General features: G+C 39.1%; 1 protein-coding gene across 1 annotated transcript; it reads left to right on the forward strand.

The window, feature by feature from the left end:
- Positions 1-578: 578 nt before the first annotated feature.
- Positions 579-13,796, forward strand: LOC117452575 (CCR4-NOT transcription complex subunit 6-like). The gene is given in 11 exon segments (XM_034091287.1): positions 579-713; positions 3,526-3,647; positions 4,933-5,119; positions 7,245-7,330; positions 7,716-7,805; positions 7,965-8,033; positions 10,832-10,989; positions 11,637-11,791; positions 12,902-12,951; positions 12,954-13,052; positions 13,780-13,796. Coding segments are annotated over 10 exon segments (1,023 nt in total). The 5' UTR covers positions 579-713; positions 3,526-3,535.
- Positions 13,797-13,857: the final 61 nt, after the last annotated feature.

Genomic DNA, 13,857 nt, shown 5'->3' on the forward strand with positions numbered 1-13,857 from the left:
GATCTAATAAAAATAAAAAATAAAACATGAACAAAAAACATAAAATAAATAAAACAAAACCGCCTGGGTAGTAGAACCATACGTCATTTAAAAATCGCCCAACTATTCGCGTAGAATAATAATATAAATAATAAGGATAATATAAACACAACCATGAAATACTTAGATACTTGTGATGGTCAATAATATTCGGAATGTGTTTAATTTGCCAATGTTTACTTGTTTTTTAGTAAGCAAGGAAAGATACATTTCGTCATTTCCACAGTTTAGAGAGAATTTATAAAAGACAAAAAAAATGTCTTGTTGGATAAATGGATGCTGAGTTTTCCACTGGCTTCTCTATATTTAACTGCAATACATGTCTATCTAAGAAAACTGATATAATGTATAGTAATACTAATTAAACAAGAGTTTTTTAACACAAAAGCATATTGTATATTTTATTTATTCATTTTATTACTATGTTTTATGAGTTAGAATATAATTTTTAGTAGCTTGACAGGTGACATTGCAGGGGAGAGGATCATGGAGAGGATCATGAAGAGGATCCGGGGGTTTATGTCGCGTGCGGACGAGCACGAGCGGAAGCAGCGTTTGTTGTTCTTCCTTCTGTTTCCGAGACGTTCAGGGTCTGATCGGCTTCAACAGCCGTGTTTGCATGTCTCTACCAATTATTCCCTTTGTAAATCGTTTTATACCGCTCCCGAATGAAGGTAAGACAGATTCAGACTTTGTTTTTATTGCTACGGACACTATGTCGAGGTTGTCCTGGGATACATGTGACAGTTAAACCTGCTCCCCTTCATACCAACTCCGGCTACCCCCGCAGTCAGCCTCCGTGAGTCGGGCGCGGCGTGCGCCCTGCTGCCGCTATCCAAACAAATCCAGCGCCGTGCTTTGAGCTCATTGGGACTTTAACCTGTACGTACTCTGTTTAGACGATATTTAATAGTTTAATGTTTCCAAATGTTTAATTTGGCATAACCAGAGCGCGTGTTTACCTCGCTGCCAGGTGTGACAGCTGGTGAGCGGTTGGCCGAACTTCACGTGAACGGGCCCCTGTCCATGCAGCGCTACGTGCTTGTCACTTTTGACATTACAGCTATGTTTGGATACTCAGCTGTTGGTGCAGCCGGTTGCCATCGCTATTTTCCATTTGCAAAAGCTCCTGACATGTTACAATAAATAACAGTTGGGAAAGCAGCAGATGCTGGGGTTTACCCAAGGAAACTAAGTACCTTTACTCAAGTACTAACAAATGTTTTGTTACTTTGTTATTTTCCTCCACTACAATTCAGAGCTAAATGGTGTACTTTTACTCCACTACATTTATTTTGCACCTTAAGTTACTTTACAGATTTGGATTATGATGTGAAATATAATCAACTCTTAAATAAGACTTTAGTTACACCTGGAGTAAATACACAAGCTACCCTGCAGTATACAAAGTCATTCAAACTAGCGAATCTGCATAACGAGTTTTACTTTTGGTACTTTAAGTATATTTTAATACAAATACTTTTGTACTTTTACTTGAGTAACATTTTGAATGCAGGACTTTAGTTGTATCAGGGTATTCCTACTTTCTGGTATTTCTACTTTTTGTTAAGTACAATATCTGAGTACTTCTCCCATCTCTGCCATTTGGTGGACTGTCTGCCCCCAGAGCCACACATGTTTACTTTTTTATCAACACTAGACATGTGAGGAAAGCCTTCTTTACATCTTGTCTCCGTATGCTAGTGATATGAGCCGTTGCCAGCAGGCTCTACAGTTTATCTGCCTGCAGCCGCTCACTTGTGACCCCTGAGTGTATAGACAAATTATGTAAGTCTTCTCCAAACCTCCAGAGTAACCTAATGGCAACTAACTGCATAATATCAGGCCCCCGTTGCCAACCTCTTAAGCTCGTATGCATGCTGTGTACAAGTCGGTGGATAATAAATAACAAGTAATGCAATAGCACGTGCCCTTGAGCAGGCAGCAAACTGACAGCAGGGGAGTTTAAATAACGCTGGCTGGTTCCTGGTAATAGAGTAGATGTGCTAGGCTACATTAGGCATAAGGACGAAGTAAGAAATTATAACTTTTTTTGTCTTAAAAAACTTGAACTTGATAAGAAAACAAATCAGATAAAGGTTTTTATTCATTTTCAACAACATTAAGTTTAGGAATCCTTGTTCCAAAGGCTTAGATACATCCTTTTCTTGAAGTACAGGGCTGTAGATAAGAGTCAAAATTATAATCAAACCCAGTTCCAATTAAGTTGCAAGTCTAGGTCAAAATAAAAGTGACTCCAGTTCTGTTGAAGGCCACAATGTGCATTCTTTAGTTGGTCGGATTTAATTCTTTATAGACCTTTCAAAAAACGTGTGAAAAAAACCCAACTGTGACGTAAAGGTGGAATTTCTTTCATTTGTTTTCGTGTCTGGTTAAGCTAGGCAATATGGTTTAATCAACATCACACTTTTACTGAGATCATACTAGTATTTATACATGGTAAAAAAATTAAAACTGATGCCCAATCCACGGTAACATTGTAGAGCCAAAACTCTGCGCACATGTAAATAATACACTTGTAAGTTTAGATTAGAAGTACAACATCATACTACTCCTAATATCATACATTTATTAACCGTATTAGTAGTTTCTAAGGCAAAACTATTTGTTCTGATTCCAGTTTGTCCAATGAGAGGTTTAGCTGAAAATCTAAGTTGTATATCTCTGTCAATGTATTATGTTGGTCATTGGGGTTGCTCAATTAATTCTATTTCAATCGCAATTATGATTTTTGCTTGCAACAATTATGAAAACAACCTAATCAAAATAAAACGATTATTTTTTTTAATTAATTTTTGTATTTTTTTTCAGTTGAATTATACTTAACGTTCGGGGTAAGCAACTGTTAAAAACATACGGTTCAAATTTATTTTTAATAAATGGATGTTTTCAAAGTAAATGGATAATCGTTTTTAATAATCGTGATATCAATTATTGACCCAAATAATCGAGATTATGATTTTTGCCATAATCGAGCAGCCCTATTGGTCATTGAAGTGACGGCTTCATTTGCTGTTCAACTGTTGTTCACGTTTTAAAAGATCCCATCTATCTGTAGTACATTTCATATTTATGAACACACTTTATCAGTAAAATAAGCCAGACAAATGATTGTCAAATGAATCAATAAAAAATAGTTAAACTGGATTTCCAAAACATAGCTGCCACTTTAATATGTTAACAACCACTTGTGTAATTGATACAGTATGAGATTTATTTTTTATTTTTGTCTAAAAGCAAAAATGTTCATTAGTTACTATGTGTTACTATATTATTAGATTTTTAAATTAAATTGTTCAAAGGAATCTTAATTATTTCACTTGTTTTTTGTTATTAAGCTTTATAATATGATGTTACTGTGTTGAATCCCTTTCACTGTAGAGTGCCATATCAGTGGCAGCTAATGTATGTTTTTCGCTGTCTTCCTTTAGATTGTAATATCTGTACATTGTGCTTGTTTTTCAGATTGATAGGTATGCCAAAGGAAAAATATGATCCTCCAGATCCCCGCAGATGTTACACCATCATGCCAGCGGAGGAGGTGGCCAATGGGAAGAAGTCTTACTGGGCCGAGCTCGAGATTTCTGGTCAGTCTTACTATGTTTCTCTGAAACTGCTCCCATACAAAGAAATCCCAATGTGCTAACAGACAAACCGAAGGAAGAGGTAGCTCCTACTTTAAGAATCTAGTTTTCTTCGTGCTTGAATATCTAACAGTTGCATGCGCTTTTATTGTTATTAAGACACTTTTTATCCCACTCACTCTGTATTCAGTGTCTTCAGATGCTGCATGTTTTTCAGTTTGTAGGATTTGGAAGATTCAAATGTGTGGTGTTGCAGGTCAATCAACAGAAAATAAGTTGAAATTACAGTCTACTTATCATTTGAGTGATTTGTTAGCAAAATGCCTTGCTTTTTCATTTTCTGATATTTTTCATTTTTGTTCAAATGACTAGAAGAAAATGTATCTATCTGCTGAAGAAAAACATTCAGCAGACGAGTCAAGGATAAGAATAACAGTTGCAGCCTACTGAACGCAAAAATAGATTTTCTTACGAGGATGTTGTTGTTTAAATGATTCCTGGTTAAGATCAAATCAAGTGTTATTTATATAGCACATTTTTAAAACGATTTTTGGTCGAGCCAAAGTGCTGTACATACAATAAAAACACTTTACAATAAAAACACTTTTTACAACAAATACAACAGCAAAAAAAAAAAACACACACAGGGAGATGTCAGGAGTCGTGCTCCGCTCTGACTAGAAGGCCAGAGAGAAGAAGTGAGTTTTAAGTGTAGATTTAAAACCCCCTAGGGTCTGGGCCCTAATAATTTCAATTATATTGTTTATTTTCCCAAACCTTTGAAAAGGACCACAGGGCGTCCTGGTTTGGACGACAACAGCTGAATGAATGTAGAACAGGAAGAGGAGTATTAATGGTGGTTAAAAGTCAATACAAATGCAGATCAGGTTCCTGCTTTATGTTATTTGAACTTTTATCTCATTAAATATGAATTACATATTAAATAGGTTTAATTCAGTATTTATATCTTCACTAAAGTAATGTCCCTAGAGTTCTCTGCTATAGTCTGGTTTCAGTGTCTCACAATGCTCTTGGTTCTGTTTCACGTGGTTTTCCATGATTAAATAAAGTCTATTTGGGCTGAACAACTGAATGTAGTTATTGTTTCTGCATGAAAATAAATGAAAGGGTTTGAGACTATACAGATATGCCGCAGTTCAGTCAATTTCAGTATGTCGAAGTGTGTTTTGTTCGATTGATCACACAGCTAAAAATCTGTGTTTCTTTTTGAGTTCTGGAAATAATATCCACTTTTGAAGACAGTCCGTTCCCCTGTTTGCCTTCGCAGGACGGGTGAGGAGCCTGAGCCCCTCGTTATGGACCCTCACCCACCTGACGGCACTGCATATCAACGACAACAACCTGAGCCGCATCCCCCCCGACATCTCCAATCTGTCCCACCTGGTGTTCCTGAACCTGTCGTCCAACAAGCTCCGCAGTCTGCCCGCTGAGCTGGGCAACATGGTCTCTCTCAGGTAGACATCACTGACATCTGACTGACACACGGAACAGAAAGGTTAACCTGCCATTATGCTTTGTTGCAGAGCTTTTAAAGGTCACCTATTATGCAAAATCCACGTTTTCCTGTCTTGTATACATCAACATGTGTAAAGAATTCTGAAAGTTTCAGGAAAAAAGATTCGCTCTCTTTTTGTCCTGATCCATTTCTATAAAAACCTGTCTGAAAATGAGCTGATCAGATTTTGGCCACTTTGTGATCATAATGTTTTTTGGCTTGTGTAACCATTAGCCCATCACCAACCAAGGTTACAACCCCCCCCCCCCATCTAAAGTAACAGACAGAGAATCAGCACTTTTGAAACAGGGCTGAAACAGAGGGGATTATGGGACGCTACAATGATCTGTTTGGTATTTGGAGCCAGACACTTCAGAGACATGTTTTGTATATATCTGAAAACTATAATATATTGATGAAAAACAGTATAATAGGGGACCTTTAAGAATGGCTGAATATTCTGTGATAGGGCTGGAAGATAAGGATGAAATCTCCGTATTCATTATGTCATTTTAAATGTCAGTATGGGTTTACAGTATGATGTAAACTTTGTGGAAGTTCAATTGATGACACATTTTCCGATTTTGAAATACATTAGGATCTGTGTTTTTTAATCATATGTGACCCGCTCTATCGAAATCAGTCGGAAGTCGCAACGGCTCATTTAAAAAATAAACGTGGATTTACGTAAAAAACTATTTTTTCGGGGTTCGGGTGTTTTGTTTGATTTTAAACAAACAAAGTCTTGGCTTTCAGAATATGAAACTTTTTTTTCCAAAATCACACGATGAATACATGTTTGAAGCTTGTAAAGGGACGAAGACAGGCACCTCTCACTCGCAATCTGCTCTTCCAGCAGCGCCTCCCTCCGGCTGAAATTATGAATGTAAGAGTATAGTAATCGTAGATAACACGGCAGGGTCCGTTACAGTTTGTTTTCACCTGATTTCAATTAAACAAAGTCTTGGCTTTCAGAATATTAAACTTGTTTCGTTAAATTCAGATGATAAATACAACTTTGAAGCTTGTGACAGCATAATTACAAGCGGAGAACGGAGTAACTTAACGTCACAGCAGGGATAACAACAGCCTGTTTTGGGAAACACACACACACACGCACAGTATACACACACACACTCGCGAGCTTCCCCTCCAAACGAAAATAGCTTCCCCTCCAAACGAAAATATCTTCCCTCCGTCCCTCCGTCCCTCCTCTTTGATCATTTGCTCCACTAATAATCAATCAGATCGATGGATTCCAGAGAAGAGAAAACTTTGAAGGCCTTTTTCTCAAAATGAGGACTCGGTGACAGTCATTATATAATGTGACATATTTTGCTTAATATTTGGAGTACAAAAACAATCCTGATATCATTAGAAAGCTAGGAATCTCCTCTTTCCAACAGTGTATACACCTCAAAATGTGTCTTCGGGTCAATGCGACTGATTTCGATAGAGCAGGTCACCTATGAATTGAATACCTTACAAAGCAGGGTTCTTGATCATTATTATTAGGTAATTATGAAGGTGTATTGGCTTCGGATAAACTTCAGGACAATAACAGTGGATTTCTCCACTTTAATTACATACAGGCGGTTCCTTAGTGGCTGAGATTAACATTAATCCAAATATATTTGTCTTTTATGACGGACTTGTGTGAACACTAAATATCTAAATGTCGTTTAATTATGTGCCCGCTCTATCAAGCAACCCTATGCTGTAATTATTCATTCATTTAGTTTTTGGTTATGATAAATATGCCAGGGACAGGACACTTTTACACAAAGGACCAAATCTTTCTAATGACTGTAGGGGATTATGTGCGAAAAAAGCCCAAATCAAAGAACAAAAGTGATCAGAGGCATGTGACATTCATCAAACCTCAGAGATAAAAAGGAAAATAATGATTTTAGCGAGTGGGAGTAGTTATCCCACAGGGACTCATTTAAGTGACAACTTAGGAAACGTGATCGATGTTTTGACCGCAGTGATGATACATCAATGACAAGGAATTACTGCATCGTTAAGACAAAGTTGTGAAAGACAGAAATCAAAAAGGTAAATGATGTCTTGTTTTCTTGCAGGGAATTGCTTTTGAACAACAATCTTTTACGAGTTCTGCCTTATGAACTCGGGAGGCTTTTCCAGTTACAAACCTTGGGGCTAAAAGGTGAGGCTTTTTATTTGTATTATATTCAGTACATTGCAATTGATATTGCAATTGGGAATGATTCGTGACATTGATGATTTTAGCATCATAGTTCTCATTGTCACTGAAATGTATTAAATGATTATGTTGTGTTTTTTTAAGCAAACAAAAAAAATCTGTTTTGTTAAGTCTAAAGAACATGATTTGTAGACCAGGATGTCTCTGAAGCTTCAAATGACTTCATTCAATACCAAATGATATTCGAACACATAGTTAGCCAAATAGTATTCTTCCTGCAGTTTGAGTCCATATTAAAGTTTGGCTAAAATGTAGATCGGTCATTATTTCTTTACAGTACTTTCCTAGAACGTATTGTCAGGTAGTTTATGATATGATTGATTTGCAGGAAACCCTTTGTCCCAAGACATCCTCAATCTGTACCAGGAGTCGGACGGAACCAGGAAGCTTTTGAACTACATGCTCGACAATCTAGCAGGTAAACGGCTGCTCCCCCTCCTCACCACCCGGCTACTAGAACTCATGCATATTTAACCTGCAGTTAATTGTAAACCTGAGCAGGTGTGAGATAGCAGGTACACCACTGTGTTTGTCACAGACAGTGAGCACTCACACCTCCCCCCCTCACCTTCTACAGTGCACCCAGAGCAGCTCCCACAAAGACCGTGGATCACTCTGAAAGAGCGGGACCAGATGAGCCCCTCAGGTACGTTCAGCGGGGTTAAAGGGGCCCTATTATGCTTTTTGGGGTTTTCCATTTCCTGTCGTGTGTTATATAGGTTGTATGTAAATGCTCTGCAAAGGATAACATCTCTGAATCTCCCTCAGAGAGAGTTTCTCAAATGGAATAAAAACAAAAAGGTTACATTTTTTAGACAAAATTACATTATTTAATTGTTAGTAGTAAAAGCCAGAAACACTCCCTCATTTAGCTCAAAAAACAATCTTCCCTCGGTTGTGTTTGCTCTGTGATGTCATGAATGAGCCCTGATGTTTACATAATTGACTCAACAAAGAACATATTCACAGGTCATGTTATGGCAGAGATGTTAGATCGTATGGTTTCTTTGAGTTGCTAAGAAGGAATAAACACACTTTTAGAGTGGCTTTTTAAGTATTTAAAAAAAATAGTTTGGCTGCTCCAGAGTTTGAGTGGAACAAAAAATAGAGAAACATAATATTTGTGTCATACCTTCCTTATACTACAGTATATACTGTAGGTACCTGGTAATGTTCTTTTACACTTTATTTTACTATGTTTTACTATTTCGTTTTATGTATCATTTGTAAGTAATGAGCTGCAGCTTTTGCTTAATAAGCTTAACAGGCCATAAACAGACCTGCAACCAATCGAGTTGCAGGTCTGTTTATTTATAAAACATGTTTTGTCACAGGTCACAGTGACCTTGACCTTTGTCTTCTACATTTGTACTAGGTCATCCTTAGCCGCGTTCACACTGCGGTACTCTTCCCACAAAGGTTCATGCGAGCTTAGTTCATGATCGCGTTCACACCAAAAAGAGCCGGTACTAAAAGTAGTTCATGCGAACCTTTTAACCCCCTCGAAAGACCCTGCTAGAGAGCAGGGACTTTCGAGCGGCTCTTTTTTGAGAAAAGAGCTATATTCCTGATTGGCTGGGCGAATTGCAAACCACGCCCCGTAAAACTCCCAAAAAGTTTTGTGAAGCTGCCATTTTATTAGCATTATTAGCATTAGCATTAGCCCAGTGCAGAAACGCAGAGAGACTAACTTATGGCAACACAAAATAAAACATGGGAGCGGTGGAGATGAGGAGGTGTCGGCGTTCTGGCGATTTACTCGGAAGGCTTCAGTAGAAGCTGCTGGGAGTCCCAGCAGCTTCTACTGAAGCCAGTCCCCAACTCCGGGGACTTCCGGCCGGGGACTTTGGGCGGCAGGATACGCCGTGAAGTGGTTTGCGGCCTGCCAGTAAACCCAAAGCAGAAGAAGAAGAAGTGACATCAGCGGCTTCATTTGCCTAATCCACCCCCAGGGACTTTTTCTGGTGTGAACGCGATCTGTACTTAGTTCATGAGAACTAAAGAGTTCGCATGAACTAAGTTCGCATGAACCTTTGTGGGAAAAGTACCGCAGTGTGAACGTGGCTCTTGAGTCTAAGTGGATGTTTTCTGCTAATCTGAAAATAATTCCCTCAAGGAATTTCTGAGATATCACGTTTAATAAGCAAAAAACTGAAGGACAGACAAGATAACTACATCTGTCTAGAGCACATGTGTCAAACTCAAGGCCCGGGGGCCAAATCAGGCCCTTGGTGGATTTAATTTCGGCCCGCAGGATAATTTCTAATTACTATTAGATCTGGCCCGCCGGTATATTGCACGCACACCTTCACTCAATCCTGAGGGTCTCCTCGGCTCAGAGCCTGAGCCCAAACATTGATGAACCTGCACCCAAGATGAGACGCCAAGTATCTGCTTGAACTGCATCACAGAGCAGCACACTGAGTTTACATGTTTCCTTCTGCACTTTGTTTCTTGAGACAACACGGCATGTTTGTTTTTCTCTTTGAGGGAAATAGTTTTGTTGAAGCTGCTGTTGGCCTGTGGAAAAATTTAATCATAAAGGCCCTGACACACCAAGCAGTCACCAGAGGACTAGCCGACGCTGAAGTCGGCTGTTGCCTGGCCGTGTTCTCCTGCGTTTTGGCCATGTGTCGCACGGGAACACACCGCACCGACTTCAGTGCATGAGTGGCAATAACTCTCCTTACCAGCAGGCGGCGGTAGTGTGTATTCGTCATTCAAAAGAGGCAACAACCGGAAGACAGAGAAGGAGAAGAGTATCTTTTCTCCGTAATATCATACAGAGCTGGCCTCTCCTGGATCAAGGTGATGAGCAGGTCTTCGTTTGCATCATTCCAGATCGCCATGATGAGATGAAAATGAATAGCAGTCTGTGTGTGCCTTCTTAAATCGTTTGTTTACGTCCCTCACTTCCGCTTCGCTTCTCATGCACTGATTTGCTAGCTGAACAGCCAATCAGAGTGATTATTTGGTCCGACTGCCAGACCCGATGCATGGCCGATTCAACATGTTGAATCGGCCATGCATCGGGTCTGGCAGTCCAAATAAGGTGTGTCACGGTCGACGGTGCGGGACACACCAACCTGACTACGGCGCCGCGAATGCCCGACAGCCTCTGACGGCCTCTGACTCCCAAAATCGGGTTGGTGTGTCAGGGCCTTAAGAAATGACTCCAGAGAAGCTGCAGATAGAGCCATAAGAAATGAATGCAACTGATTATTTAATGTTGTTTTTATAGGCAATCATTTAAGCTTTGTTAGTTCCAGGTTTAATATCTGCAATAAGTTCATTTCAATAAGTTCTGCAATAAACATTGAAACAGTCCGGCCCTCGACGAGTACCGATTTTTTTTATTTTGGCCCACTGTGTATTTGAGTTTGACACCCCTGGTCTAGAGTCTATATTCTAGACGATAGTCATTCTTTAAATGTTTGTCTACAGCTGTGTTCACGGTCATGTGCTACAACGTTCTGTGCGACAAGTACGCCACCCGACAGCTGTACGGCTACTGTCCCTCCTGGGCCCTCAACTGGGAGTACCGGAAGAAAGGCATCATGGAGGAGATCACCAGCTGCGACGCTGACATCATCAGCCTGCAGGTGAATGAAGCAGACGTTGCTTCAATGATTTTCCAGAGAAAAAGGAACAAATCAGACGATATATATATATATATATTTGTTTTTTAAAGTGTTCAAAAAAGCAAAACGATGTGTCTTAGAAGAGCATGTTGAATGGGTTTGTTATTATTTCTCAATTCTATGTATTCGTTCATTAGGTACCCGAGTAAGAGTTGGTCTGAGCTGCAACTATTGTATTATTTGATTTAAAAGAAGTATGAAAATATATATATACATGGAGAGATGCATTTTATTTACGCAAAGTAAGGCTGTGGCAGCGGGGGCTTCCATTAAATATGCAGGAATGTTGTCATAAACTTAAGTATTGTACACATTGCCACGAGAGGGTGTCAGGGGTTCACCAAACTCTACGATTTTAATGTTTTGGAATTATCTGACCAAAATTCTTAAAAATGAGAACCAAAAATCTGGACCTGCTGATGATGATGCTTCAGGAAAACACAAAAGGATCCCCAAAAGAATAAACACGATTTTGGTTCCTTTGTGAAAAGGAAAATATGCCCCCCCCTCCTGATTCCAGGCCGTTTATATTTGGCTCGTGCTCACTCCTCTACACATGCGTTTCATTGACTCTTTTAGGTGACATTTCTTGCCCTGTGTGTCTGCAGGAGGTGGAGACAGAGCAGTACTACACCATGTTCCTGGAAACACTAAAGGAGCGCGGCTACGATGGATACTTCTGCCCGAAGTCTCGTGCCAAACTGGTTTCTGAACAGGAGCGGAAACACGTGGACGGCTGCGCTGTGTTCTATAAGACCGAGAAGTGAGTTCACAGAATATGCTTTATTCAATATATGTATACAAATGTGTAGATTTTGATATCCAAGATTTCTTTTCTGCGTTAAATCCATTTTAAAATGACTCGCCACATATTTGGTCTGACTGGATACAGTCAGTTGTGTGAGAGGACTACTCAATTGTATGAATGGACTTTGATTCTTGAAGTTAGATGAAAAGATACTACTGAGCAACTGTTCATGAGGTATAAAAGAAATCAGCAGCCATCCGTTAAAGAAACTGGAAGTTTGAGTGCAGATTTAAAAAGAAACAGGTTCATGTATCAGTGTTACATGCACGATAATGCCCCTAAAAGCTGTAATTAAAGGCCCTTTGCACACCATTTACATGCACACAAACCTATGTAACATTCTACATGTATGTACAATCTGCTTCTGCTCTTTAACAGGCAACTTGTTGCTTTAGCAAAGCTCTTCTCCAAACTTCACAATGGAAATATAAGGTTATTCTGGGGTCAGCACTGTTTGAATTTTATCAGGGGAAATCTGCAGATTACTAAGGACTGACAGAACCCAGGTAAAACCTCCTAAATCCCACCACTGAGTAGAAAGCAGAGGCCCCCCAAACAATGGACAAAACTAGATATATAGAGCCTAATTGCAATTAATGTGGTTGAATAATGATCTCGGGTCTAGTTCTGAAAGTCTTTCTGGGCCAAAACTTTAACTTTGAATAATCAGTGTTGGCCCTGCCAGTACATACAGTGGCAATGTCTCAAGATTTAGCAAAAATACACCTTTATAACATACAGTAAACACAAATACTACAAATCCACATAACAAACAATCAAAACCGAAAAGGTGTCGCCACTTATTATTATTTAAATATATGTTTTTTAAGTAAAAAGCGCCGCCGCTATTTGTATATAGGGAAAACACTGATAATACATTGTGTTTTAATCTCTGACAAAAAAACTCTTATTGTTGAAGGAAACGGGGAATATTAATAAAACAGCTGATTTAATGCTTTCAAATGGTATTGTATGAAATAAAGCAAGCACATTTTACATCTGAAAGCAGGAGACTTTACACTGAATACTTTCAATATTAATGCTGCTTTATGGATACTCCTGCAGGTTTACTTTGCTCGAGAAACACACTGTGGAGTTCAACCAGGTGGCCATGGCCACTCTGAGGGCTCCGAGGTTATGCTGAACCGCGTGATGACCAAAGACAACATCGGGTGGCCGTCCTGCTCGAGGGTCAACAAGGACATGTTCTCCGATGGTAAGAACCACTTTTAAAAAACAAAGAATTTGACATAAATATCCCTAGGCCACACTTTTTAGGCCTGCAAGTCGTCCAACTTCACAGAAACATCCCATTTTTGCCCACCGGGGGAGTAAAGAAGTATTTTTTGTGTTTACCTATTAATATGTCAAATATATTTTTTGAATTTAACATGTCATAACAAGTTCACAGAGCTCAAGGAGACATCTTCATTGCTTTTCTTGTTCAACAGTCCACCACCCAAATACAGCAAATCCTGATCCTTATAACTGAATACACAAGTAATCAATACAGTTAATCCACTTATTGACCCTCAGACATTTGTAGCTTAAAGTTAAACTGTTTAAAAGTGTTTTCGTTTTGTAACATTGATACAAGGATCCAGGGTTTAGCTTTAGCAAAAGTAGTATAGCCAAAAATACATCTATATTGTTGCAGTCACCTTATGATCAACAATCTGACAATATTTGTTCTAAATAAATAAAAGTAACATGGGAAAATCTGCAATGACTTTGTCACAATGGTGTCAACGTCGACATTAAATGTCCTTCAATGGATTGATATGGGATGAGAAATCACTGTTATATGTAAATATGTGTAAAGAATATTTATTTTAGTTGAATAAACATTTCATGTTTTTCATGTGAGCCTACCTGAATGCGTGCGCAGGCCCACAGTATATAAGGTGGCTACACCCCCCGACCGTCATCCTTTTTCTCTTCAGCGAGCAGCAACAACTGAAGCTAAACGTGAGAAGATAGATAGAAGAAAGTGAAAGAATGGACTCACCACTCCTCGAACA

Source organism: Pseudochaenichthys georgianus, chromosome 9 (assembly GCF_902827115.2).
Source record: "Pseudochaenichthys georgianus chromosome 9, fPseGeo1.2, whole genome shotgun sequence".
Taxonomy (NCBI): domain Eukaryota; kingdom Metazoa; phylum Chordata; class Actinopteri; order Perciformes; family Channichthyidae; genus Pseudochaenichthys; species Pseudochaenichthys georgianus.